General features: G+C 35.8%; 1 protein-coding gene across 1 annotated transcript in view; it reads right to left on the bottom strand.

The window, feature by feature from the left end:
- Positions 1–4229: 4229 nt before the first annotated feature.
- Positions 4230–13305, bottom strand: part of LOC124544742 (indole-3-acetaldehyde oxidase-like) — a 156255-nt gene continuing 147179 nt past the window's right edge. The window contains exons 19-27 of the mRNA XM_047123401.1: positions 10686–10876; positions 10299–10457; positions 6467–6595; positions 5894–6027; positions 5667–5760; positions 5282–5443; positions 4866–4962; positions 4670–4780; positions 4230–4555 (exon numbers count right to left, since the gene is read on the bottom strand). Of these exons, the coding sequence (XP_046979357.1) occupies positions 4488–4555; positions 4670–4780; positions 4866–4962; positions 5282–5443; positions 5667–5760; positions 5894–6027; positions 6467–6595; positions 10299–10457; positions 10686–10876 (1145 nt within the window). The 3' untranslated portion in view covers positions 4230–4487. The remainder of the gene's footprint in view (positions 4556–4669; positions 4781–4865; positions 4963–5281; positions 5444–5666; positions 5761–5893; positions 6028–6466; positions 6596–10298; positions 10458–10685; positions 10877–13305) is intronic.

The following is a 13305-nucleotide window of genomic DNA, read 5'->3' as shown; positions in this document are numbered from 1 at the left end:
TTGTCTGTTACCAATAATCTGAAGAAATCCTTATGAGAATTGCCAGGAGGATGAATTTGCAAAACTACTTCCTTCGTAAATGGGCGATACTGCATATTATGTGGTTCTTTATGCCAGGACTCATCTGGATTATCTCTGCAACAGGTAGGGCTCTTTTTCGTCGTCGATTTTCACACAATCATCGTGATCCGTGTAGTCAGATTCACGAAACAGATTCGAAAGCTGCACTTCCAGCTATTATCACTCTGCAATTCATTTGCAGCCTCTGAATGAATATCCGTGGTATGCCTCATCCTCACTACACAGAAAATCACCAAGTAACTGTTCCTCTGTCAATTTAACACTTTTCCTGCTATTTTTCACATTGGAAGGTCCATGTGTGTGTTCATTAGCCGCCATTACAAACAATATTCGTTCGATAACTGACCACACAAAATGAAAGTTTACACGCTTAGATGCTGCAAGTAGACTGAGTAATCCGACAGTGAGCGTGGACGCTTATCAGCATCAGACGCACTGGCTCATGGCTTGTTGTGACACTTATAAGTGTCAGCTGCAGTGAAAGTGTTAAGGAAAGGCAAACCTATGTTTCTAGTATTTGTAGACTTAGAGAAAGCTTTTGACGGTGTTGACTGGAATACTCTCTCTCAAATTCTGAAGACAGAGAAAAAGGCTATTTACAGTTTGTACAGAAACCAGGTGGCATTTATAAGAGTCAAGGGGCATGAAAGGGAAGCAGTGGTTGGGGAGGGAGTGAGACAGGTTTGTAGTCTATCCCTGATGTTCCCAGAATGAGATTTTCACTCTGCAGCAGAGAATGTGCTGATGTGAAACTTCCTGGAAGATAAAATTGTGTGCCGAACCGAGATTAACTCAGGACCTTTTCCTTTGCGAGCAATTGCTCTACCAACTGAGCTACTGAAGCACGACTCACGCCCCATCCTCACAGCTTTACTTCTGCCAGTACCTCATCTCCCTGATGTTATTCAATCTGTATATTGAGCGAGCAGTAAAGGAAACGAAAGAAAAATTTGGAGTACGATTTAAAATCCATGGAGAAAAAATAAAAACTTTGAAGTTCACCGATGACATTGTAATTCTATCAGAGAGAAAAGGACCTGGAAGAGCAGTTGAATGGAATGGACAGTTCCTTGAAAAGAGGATATGAGATGAACATCAACAAAAGCAAAATGAGGATAATGGAATGTAGTTGAATTAAGTTTGGTGATGCTGAGGGAATTAGATTAGGAAATGACACTTCAAGTAGTAGATGAGTTTTGATATTTGGGGAGAAAAATAACTGATGATGGTCAAAGTAGAGAGGATATAAAATGTAGACTGGCTATTGCAAGGAAAGCGTTTCTGAAGAAGAGAAATTTGTTAACATCTAGCATAGATGTAAGTGTCAGGAAGGTGATTCTGAAAGTATTTGTATATAGTGTAGCCATGTATGGAAGTGAAACAGAGATGATAAATAGTTTGAACAAGAAGAGAATAGAAGCTTTCAAAATGTGCTGCTACAGAAGAATTCTGAAGATTAGATGGTTACATCACATAACTAAAGAGGAGGCACTGAATAGAATTGGGGAGAAGAGAAGTTTGTGGCACAACTTGACCAGAAGAAGGGATCGGTTGGTAGGACATGTTCTGAGGCATCAAGGGATCACCAATTTAGTATTGGAGGGCAGTGTGCAGGGTAAAAATCATAGCGGGAGACCAAGAGATGAATACACTAAGCAGATTCAGAAGGATGTAGGTTGCAGTAGGCACTGGTAGATGAAGCTTGCACAGGATAGAGTAGCATGGAGAGCTGCATCAAATCGGTCTCTGGACTGAAGATATTGTCTGTGCATTTTCAAAATATCATGCCTTATTAATAGTGCACAATATTATTTCTTTTAATGAGTTGTGTGTCTACATTTACTTTAGGAGTGTAATTCCAACATTTTTTTTTTTTTGGGAAAATACCAGCAACTTAGATTTGATAATTATTGATTCAAAATTTCTGTGACATGCAAGTGTTACCCATTTTGAGTAAATAGTTACTTTAGGAGTGTGCCTCCTGTTTGAAGATGATCTCAAATTGACTAAGGTTTTAGCTGTTGCAAAAGTATTGCATATTTATGTAAATATGGCAACAAACATGCAATTTCCTCTCCTGCAAATGTAAAAATAAATCTACCATTTCCGTATGAAATTCTCCACCATGTTTGTCAAGCATTATTGTGCAGATTGTTCAGCACACACACACACACACACACACACACACACACACACACACACACACACACACACACACAAAAACCTTTTTAAGTATATACTGTATAAATATCAATCTGGTCTCCCAAGTAATGGCAATTGTCCATTTTTCTTCTTGGTAATGCACTTTATACATTCTGTTATATTACTTTATTAAAGGTTATACTTGGTACAGTCTATAATTGCTTTTGGGTCTTCTGGTTGTGGACTTTTAACAATGCACTAATTGCAACATGATAGTATTTCTGTTTCAAAATGGAAGAACAGAAATGAGCACAATCTTTCTTCCTGGAGCCTTGTAAGCTAACCCAAGTAATGTAATGAAATGCCCAAGAATACTAGCATTTCAGCTAGATAATATGTTTCCAGTTATGAACAGTAGTCTTGTCCTTTGTATTTTCAGTCAAAGGTATCTACAATGTTTCTGTTCAACTTATCAGCTTTGCAGTAAAGTACATTATCTGTAAGTAGTTAATAGGATTAGCATATATTCTCAACCTGTAAATGCATGATACTGCATGTCATGTGGCTTATTATGCCAGGTCTCATTCAATTTATTTTGTCTACTGTGGGTTCTCAAACATCAGTTTCATCATAATCCTTGCCTTCCAAATCTGAAATGTCAGAACAGATCTCAGCTTCCACATTAACTGCTATTGCAAGCTTGTGCATTCTTAAGATTCCAGCTATCCACTTCCCATTCATTGTCTTTGGACTGAATTTTCCAATAGAAAGATGTATATAGACTAAGCACAAGAAAATTTGTATGCACTTATTGGAGACACTGCTTGTGCAAACACTTTCGCAGCTGAACACAATAATATATTCATCTGTTTCAGCCACTCACAGAAACACACAAAATTTACCAGCACTGAACGAATTTATTAAGCTGACACCAGTGTCAGCTGCAGTAAAGATATTAATGGTGACCCTTGGATGTTTGACATTACATTGTTTGCTATCTAGAAATTCAGTGCCACTATTTTGTTATTTGTAATTTGTTTAAGTGAGGAGGTTTGTCAAGCTGGTTTGCTTTTGTGCTTTTCTTAGATTCTTAACAGACATCAGAAAATTAAACTGTTTTATAGGCCTTAACATTTAGCACCAGTACAATACAGAAAACAAAATCAACGTGTTAATATAGATCACTGTGTAAAACACAAATTACGTATGTGCTCTTAAATCACTAAGATTTCTGGGGCCTCATGATAAGCAGTTTATTTTGGTTTTGTAGTCTGTAAATTTTATACCATTACATAGTTTTGGTTGCTTTGTGAGCACACATTAAGTAAAACTGGTACATTGTAGTTTTGATGTTTCATAATAAGAATGGTGTAGTGAGAGATATGAAATGAGTAAGAATATTCCTTTTCATTTTCTTACTATCCTGAAGTGTTTGACCAAACAGTAGTACACACAAATGTATTTAATAACTTCTGGTTTATGAGGCCAAACTGTGAGTGAATAATTTTCATTAAGTTGTCAATCTTTTGTAAAAAGATTGTTTTAATCCCATAAGCTTGAGGTTAAAATTAATGACAAATAGTAACATTATATTCCTCACCCACACTTAACAGGTTTGATTTGAGAGGTTTTCAATACCTGTGGGTAAAATTGTTCACTGGCATGAGCTACTGCAGAAATGCATTGGAGGTTCTATTAAATTTTGTTAACATTTACCATTAGGCTACGTGTACCATAAATGTCACATGGGCAGATACTAGTCCTATATTAACCTTTAGTATCACTCCTCCCTCGTCTACTCATTATAAGACTCAGATTCGTAGCACATCACTAATGAATTATAGTTACCATAAAGTAATTTTAATCAGATTATCTGAAATCTTGTAAATGTCAGTTTTATGACACAAGGTGTAACTAATCCAAAGACTGTTTATCATCCCATTAATTAGTAAGGTCCATCTCAAATTTCTCTAAACATCTCAGATTTCTTTAAAGAATACAAAATATTAAAAATATTCAAGAATAATATGACATTTATTTACAACATTCTCCAATCAATATAAAAAAATCTTTTCAAAATTTCAACAGTGGATATACATTTTCTGTACATTAAATGCTAAGAAAAATTTAAGGTTTTACAAACAATATGTGAGTATACAGCACAAAATATTTCACAAAATATAAACAGGAATTAACATCTTGAGTTTAGAAACAGTCAGCAGTATCTCTTTCCCAGCATTAACAGAATTCTGTACCTCCTACCATTACAGAACCAAATTTTTATAGTCAGTCTTGCTTGTGAGGAAAACTCTCTCTGGTGTTGCAGGAGGATCTGCAAACAAAATCTTGTTAACTATGTGAAACATATGATGTGTTTAATAGTTAGACAAGTTTTAATTATTATCAATGCTTATTAAATTCCCAGATAAAGAGGAATGGTACATACTCATCTCAAACCACTTTTCATCACCACCAGCATCCTGTCTGGCAGCTAATACAGCTTCTTGTACTGCAAATAAGCCAGCAATACTCATGCAGAGTGGTGGTTCACCAGTAGCTAAACAGTAAAGGACAGAATTTCAGTTACTTTAAAACTGAGTAAAACTATGGTTTGTATACCTGTACAGCAGAAGGTAACTAACCCTTTGAACGAAGCACACCCACAGGATTGGGTGCATTTTTTCTTAGTTGTATTCTGAAGTCTATTGGAATGTCCTTAACTCCAGGTGGCTTGTAATTCTTAAAACAAAGAAAAATAACTGTCAGCCATTTTCTTGCACAGAGATAGTTACTGAAGCTTCCGAATGTCAAGTATATTTTGAAACAGAAAAACATTACCAATTTACTAAATGAAAATGCATTTCACTTTTTCTATGGAATTTAACAATGGTCATAAAGTAAATATTCATTTCATTTTTAATATTTTGATCCATGCACGGTTTGGTTCAGAATGCAACAATGTGCAAATCTTTAATATTCTAAAATTATTTGTTACTTTAGAAGTTCCAATACAACAAATTATTTTGTTTTAATTTTTAAATTTTCGCTGTAAAGTTACCCATGTCCTGTTGGTTAGTGCCTTCCCAGTACTGTCGTCATAAACCATGAATTCTTCCAGCCAATAGCCTAGGCCCATAACAAAGGCTCCTTCCACTTGACCTATGTCAACCTCAGGGCTCAAACTCTCACCAGCATCTTCCAGTACATCTACACGTAGTAACTGGAACATTCCAAGGTGCGTCGAATTATGAATTTTAGTATTTAAAATGAAATTAACATTTGTACTGTTAATTATTTTGAGAATCTATTGCATGACTTCTAGGCAGACATTTGAATAAACTAATGGATATTTTTCTTAAAAATGAGTCTTCCTGCAAGAAACTAATGATTACTAATGAGCACACTGTTTACTTTCTATCTGGTTGCATGTTATCCCAACATACCTGATGTTGTCCTGTCAGTACATCAATTTCTGCTTCTGCTATAGTAACACCATAAACCTTATATGGAGTTATTGTGTCTGCAATACCAGCATACCTGAAGAACATGCAGAGATTACCATTTTAATATTTAATGCAACTTCAGAGACATTGTGCACATTGTTCTATAACTATAATATTTTACTTTAATGCATTTGGGGGTATTTTATATGACAAGACAGCCAGCTTACATCATGAAACTGCAACAGAGATCTACATTTGCTGAATATGCTGCAGCAATAAGCTCCTTCCAAGTCGGGTTTTCTAGTTTGGCTTTTACAGGTGCCAGTCGTTGCATTAGTTCTTCACAAGCACGCACTGTTGCCTGGAGAGAGGGTTCAAAATTTATAAACTAATCTAACATTTTAAGTACATATTAGCATAAGAAGGAAAGTAGCTATTAGTTTTGAAATCTGTAAAATTTTAATTGTCAAGAAAACTAATCTTTATGGCAGAATATGGATATGTAATGTAAGGAGCAAACATGATTAATTATCATATCCTTCTGGCAGTGATCCATTAACTTAATTATGATTGTACTGTTGCTCAACTGGGGTGAGGTGGTATTGGGAGCAGACAATTAAGGAAGGTTGCAGCAAGCAGGGACTATTGAGGAAATGTGCTTGATGGGAGAGGTCTCTCACTTACAATGTCTTAACATCTCATCTACACAGTTAATTGGTACCTTAACACCTCCATCTACAAAGTTGTGTGCTAAGTTGCTAATGAAAACTAATTTCATAAATTTGAGAACTCAGACTTACATATGCACATGATTCACTTGCAATACTTCCACCTGTCACCATGTTGTTAGGAGCTGTCAGGACATTTGATGGTTTTACACTCACAAATTCTAGAGGTATTCCTAATGCATGAGCACACACTTGGGCAACCTGGAAACAAAAAGTGTCTGGCTAAAGTGTCAAAACCCAGTTCAGAAGGGAAGTTAATGAAAATTCATTTAGAAATAGCATTCAAGTTAAAATTCATAGTAATGGGACCGCATCCTCTAGCATTACTTATCCTCAACAGTAGTAGTTGATACCAGCAATATTTTATGAATTTTGGACATCTCAATATTATATCCATTGTTTTTCTGAAAAATTTCATATAATTTTATACACAATGTTATATTTCAAGCTAAAATTTCTGAAAAGGTATTACTTTATTTTCCATGTTACAATCAATATGTACTAGCTCTGAATGTACAGTTAAAATTTGTTTTTAGAAGCATTTGAAAATTACAAATTATTTAGCACACTTAATTTGTATTACCAATTATACAATCTAGCACTGTTGATTATGTTTATTTCTGGATTCGTTTATAAAATTATAATCAAAACTAATAGAAATTCATTTGTCAAGAAAAATTGTAAACCCTTTGTAATATTGTTATTACCGCAGAGTGGAGTACTTCTAAGCATGCCACTGATGCAATCAGAAGTATTTTTGTATTTTGGGTGAACAATGTACTTTTGGCTTTTTAATGTGAAAATCCGAAACACCATGTGATACTACAACATGGCAGAATAAATGAACATAAAACAAAAATTCTGAAACAACAATCTTCAAAGTTATTTAGATCAATTCAGCCATGAGGACCTAAAATGTGAGAATCAGACCCCTAGACAAGAACAACTGCAGTCAACTCTACAAGAAAAGTTAAGTAAACTAAAACGTATATAGTAATCTTACTCCACTCAAATCTTCAGAAAACACTTTGCTCATATATGAACAATAATTGCAACTAGGAAGGAGGGAGTAGATTACACAGTCCAGATCCCAAAATTGCTGTATGGGTTGTCTTCATGACTTCACTTAGTTAAACATAGAAATATAAGGAAAGCATCTTCCACATCCACAGCAATTTTTCCATTATTATATATTTCACTGACTGTAGAAAGTTACTGCATGAAGGAAGACTGGCATATCTCACGTATGACAGAGCAGCTTTAATTGGTCCTCAAGTTATCTAAAATTATTAGTTGTAGTTGTCAACATATTATACTTGCAAATATTTGAGATTAGTGCAAGCATGCCCATTGTCAGTTTTAACTAATACAAAGAGTTAATTATTGTTACATATCAGTTGCCACAGTGTTCTTTAAGGGTGGAAATGCTAGGGGGGGGAGGGGGGGGGGGGGTTGTACATGGAAAAAAAAAACAGCAAGATAATTGAGAATTATCTAACAAGGGACCTATGAGGGTCATTTATAAAGTTAGAACTGATAGCACATCATGTCCACGCATCTCGTCACATGACGTCCATTTACAGTTGGCCACTCTTGGCCAGTCTCTCCCAGTGTTGTTTGTATGGTTATACTGCTTTGTCACCTTGTCAATCAGTAATTCCACTGATTGTGAAGTGCATTCAGATATTTGTTTCTTAAATGTGAAACAAGTTCATCCTGTAGAAATTCACTGGCAGCTTGTTGAAGTTTATGGTGCAGGTGCAATGGATGATGGAAATGGGCATAAATATTATAGCCTATTTAATGAAGTAAAGACAAAGGCACATGATGGAAAATAGTTTGACATGATACAAAAAGTAGATGAGATGATTTGCCAGATCAAGTGCTTCACTATTGACGAGCTGCACCAGAAATTTCCATAAGCTTCAAGATCAGTATATCACGTTGCTACTGACAAACGCCACTACAAAAAATGTATGTTAGACGAGTGGCAAAAATGTTGAACAAAAAGTGAATCACACATTCTTTGTCCATTTCAAAGCACTATCAGAAGGATGGTTACCAGTTCTTGAATCACATTGTGACTGCTGATGCAACATGCATTGTGCACTATGCTGCAGAGAATAAATGTGAATTCAGTAAGTGGCATCAGTCACGCTCCCAACAAAAATTCAAGCAAGAACCTTCAACATAGAAAATAAAGGCCATGGTTTTTTGTGACAAGAAGGTGGTCTTCTGTTAGACTTTTTGCCACAAGGAGTAACAATAAATGCTGAGATATACCGTGAACATTATTAAACTTGAGACATGCTATTCAAAATCGCCAGTGGGGGACTGCTCTCTAGCCATGTCGTCCTGCTTCACAACAATGCTCGGCCTCAAGGTGCAGCACAGACATTTCATTGGGATTTATTGGATCATCCGTCATGCAGCTCTGACTTAACTCTGTCAGACCTTCATCCATTTCCACAACAGAAGGAATTTCATGGTGGAAAGTGCTTGGAAAATGACATGTGGAAAGACACTATTATTCACTGGTTTAACAGTCAGGTGGGAGAGAGCTTTGATGATGGGATGCAAAATGTGGTGCTGTGACTTGACAAATTTTTAAATTTTCAGGGTGACTATGTTGAAAAGTAAAGAAATGTGCCTATTGTAGTTTGTGATACAATTTACATTCATAAATAAAGTTTCTCTAACTCCATATCAGTAGTTACTTTAAAAATGACCCTCTTACACTGTGGCAGAGCATATGTTAAATGACAAACTTTAAGTAACAGTGGCAGTTAAAAATCTCAGTGAACCTTTATGTTGTTAACTCAAAGAGAAACATAGCTAACAGATCTACACTGTCTAGTTCTTGTAGATCTGAATGAATTAATAGTTGACTGTGTGGCATCAATTTGGATTATTTTCTTTTGCATGCTACACTGACTAGTCATCAGTGTTGGGTTGACAAATAAGGATATTGATTTACACTTACCATGGTTAACAGATTTTCACCCACATCTCATTCAATGCTTGTATTCGAAAAATAGGATAAAAAATACTGTGTAAGGATTATTTCACCAGATTTATGCATCAAGTGTGAGTTTTATTTGTTTTATGTAATACCACAGTTCAGAACATCCTATTCTGTTTCCTGAATTTTGGTGGCATCCACAACCAACAACAACCTTTTTTTTACTGATAAATATTTATCACTTTCCTTGGGCTGTGAGACAGTGTTTTTGTTGTTATAAAATACATCTGACATCAGTTCTGAATTTCTTCATTGTCATTATGGTTACCCTACACTAACAAATTAAATACAGCAGGTGCACAGGTGTTTCAGTAATGTTTTATCTCACTCTTCATAAATAATGTGATAAGAAACCATGATAAACCTTAAAATTTGAAGCATCCTACTTTCTGGTATGCACCTAACAATGATTTACAGAGCTTCTAAGTAGACAACAGCTGAAGATTATTCTCTAAATAGCTGACTCTAGAATGGAACACCATTGCTTCCAGAGGTGTATCGGATGTCCAATTCTGTGTAGTGTTCATCCCTCTTCCAGAACAATTTTCATTTTTGTAAGAGATTTATTAGTACAACAACCTTTTGTAATAAATTTACTGTAAGCTCATTCTCTTTCAATCAACTAAATGCCAGGAAGTTTACTAGAGCAGTTGTACTCATTAGACTAATTTAAATCATTGGTGATATTGCATTTTAATATTTTTAAATTGTATCAGGCTAGTTACTAGATTTCATAAATATTTTGGAAAAATTTGAACTAATAAGTAGTCCTCAACATATTATCAAAATTTGCTGACTTGTTTCATTTCCTTCTGCTAATTTTACAGGAAGGTTTAATGTCAAATTCTTATTTTGACATTTAATCCCTGAAGAACATCCTACCTTTGTGTTTACTCCTTGCCCACACTCAATTCCACCATGAGCCACAGAAACTGTTCCATCACGAGCATAAATTGACACATGGGCATAGAAATTTCCAAAATACTGAAACCCGTATGTCATTGGGACAACTGCAATTCCTCTCTTCCTCCAACGATTTTCCTGTTGGTTTGAAAAATATAGAATGTATGTTTCTGTTAGAAATCTGATACTGCAATTTGAAATCAAAATTATTTGCAATTTTAATTTACATATATTAAGCTCTCTACTTTTCACTATCAGCATGAATACCAAGTAAATTATTTACACCAGTGAATACTATTGCACTGTGTTTGGATCTCAATGGAACCAGGAGTTACAGTAATAAGTTTTAAACATTATTGAACAAACCATATTGAATTTCTTGACAGCTGCTAGTCTGTCCAAGTAATTTGTTTCAGTCTTCCAGTAACTGACCATATCAGCAATTAATGTATCACCCTTCACAAGGTTTTTCATTTTCAAATCAATTGGATCTTTCTCAAGATTCTTTGCAATATGCTCCATTATGTTTTCAATAAATGCTGTGCCTTCAGTAGTACCTGCAATAAGTAAAACTATTTCAGTCACTTTCTTCTGCTTTTTTTCTGAAGGAAAATCAAGTGAAGAATAATACAGAGTTAGATGCTATTTTTTCTGTCCACTTCACTTCTATGTTGGCAAAATGCACTGCAATATTGCACAGAACTGAACTTTCTGTAACTGTATGGATTATTATCTGTATTCATTCATTCATACTATGTAGCCACTAACTTATTAGAATCAAGACTTTACTTTTGACACAAAATGTATAAAAAAATTGTGAATGAGCCACTGATCTAGTAAGTCTGTGTTAACAAACTTATGTAACGGTATCAGGCTTTGTACAACAGTGACACTTTTCAGAGATACAATATTTTTTAGCTGTATGAATTATCCTGAATGTGTGTGGATGCTTTATTCTTAGAATACAGCAAAACATACTATACTTTGTTGTGCTTTCTTATTAGTCTGAGTCTCAATGTAAAATGACTAGGGTTAGGATTATTTTATGTGCACACTTTTTTCTTTAGTGTAAATTGAAGGAGTTTGGAAAGATATCATAATGTGAAATTTTGTTTCTAGTTGTGAAAGTAAGACATTTCTTCATGCACCTTTTTCCATTATCTGTGACCTTTATCAGTTTTCATCCCAACAATGCCCATAATTCCTCTTCCCCTTTCATTCTTCTATGTTTCATTCCAGTTTATTCTATAAGATTTCTAATCAATATGAAATATTTAACTTTCAATTAACATCTCAGTTTGCTGTGTACATGTGAAAAGTAAGCCTACGTCTTTCAGTAAATGCCATGCGGGAGTTGATAGCACACCTGCCACAAAGTAAAATAATTGTATGTTCAACTAAACCTCTTTCTCTCACTTTACTGCTATGAAGTAGCCCGCAATAATGAAATTGACAGAGAGGGCACTCATAAGCTGGGAAGAAAAACATAGGTACAAAGAAGGTAACTGTAAAGAAGCCATGGGTAACAGAATAAATACTTCAATTGATCAATGAAAGATGGAAGTACAAATATGTTCAGGGAAACTCAGAAATACAGAAATACAAGTCACTGAGGAATGAAATAAATAGGAAGTGTAGGAAAGCTAAGAAGAAATGGTGGCATGAAAAGTGAAGAAATTGGAAAAGAAAGGATTGTCGGAAGGACTAAACCATCACATAGTAAAATGGAAACAACCTTTGGTGAAATTAAAAGCAAGAGTGGTAACACTGAGAGTGCAATGGGAACTCCCCTTTTAAATGCAGAGGAGGGGAGGGGAGAGGAGAGAGAAAAACAAAATCAGAAAAAGAGAAAAAAAGGGGGAGAGAGAGACAGAAAGAGAGACAGAAAGAGAGAGAGAGAAAGAGACAGAAAGAGAGACAGAAAGAGAGAGAGAGAGAGAGAGAGAGAAAGAGACAGAAAGAGAGACAGAAAGAGAGAGAGAGAGAGAGAGAGAAAGAGACAGAAAGAGAGACAGAAAGAGAGAGAGAGAGAGAGAAAGAGACAGAAAGAGAGACAGAAAGAGAGAGAGAGAGAGAGAGAAAGAGACAGAAAGAGAGACAGAAAGAGAGAGAGAGAGAGAGAGAGAGAAAGAGACAGAAAGAGAGACAGAAAGAGAGAGAGAGAGAGAGAGAGAGAAAGAGACAGAAAGAGAGACAGAAAGAGAGAGAGAGAGAGAGAGAGAGAGAAAGAGACAGAAAGAGAGACAGAAAGAGAGAGAGAGAGAGAGAGAAAGAGACAGAAAGAGAGACAGAAAGAGAGAGAGAGAGAGAGAGAAAGAGACAGAAAGAGAGACAGAAAGAGAGAGAGAGAGAGAGAGAAAGAGACAGAAAGAGAGACAGAAAGAGAGAGAGAGAGAGAGAGAAAGAGACAGAAAGAGAGACAGAAAGAGAGAGAGAGAGAGAGAGAAAGAGACAGAAAGAGAGACAGAAAGAGAGAGAGAGAGAGAAAGAGACAGAAAGAGAGACAGAAAGAGAGAGAGAGAGAGAAAGAGACAGAAAGAGAGACAGAAAGAGAGAGAGAGAGAGAGAGAGAGAAGAGACAGAAAGAGAGACAGAAAGAGAGAGAGAGAGAGAGAAAGAGACAGAAAGAGAGACAGAAAGAGAGAGAGAGAGAGAGAAAGAGACAGAAAGAGAGACAGAAAGAGAGAGAGAGAGAGAGAAAGAGACAGAAAGAGAGACAGAAAGAGAGAGAGAGAGAGAGAAAGAGACAGAAAGAGAGACAGAAAGAGAGAGAGAGAGAGAGAAAGAGACAGAAAGAGAGACAGAAAGAGAGAGAGAGAGAGAGAAAGAGACAGAAAGAGAGACAGAAAGAGAGAGAGAGAGAGAGAAAGAGACAGAAAGAGAGACAGAAAGAGAGAGAGAGAGAGAGAAAGAGACAGAAAGAGAGACAGAAAGAGAGAGAGAGAGAGAGAAAGAGACAGAAAGAGAGACAGAAAGAGAGAGAAAG

Source organism: Schistocerca americana, chromosome 8 (assembly GCF_021461395.2).
Source record: "Schistocerca americana isolate TAMUIC-IGC-003095 chromosome 8, iqSchAmer2.1, whole genome shotgun sequence".
In the NCBI taxonomy this organism is placed as follows: domain Eukaryota; kingdom Metazoa; phylum Arthropoda; class Insecta; order Orthoptera; family Acrididae; genus Schistocerca; species Schistocerca americana.
This window is presented reverse-complemented; position numbering and strand designations above follow the sequence as displayed.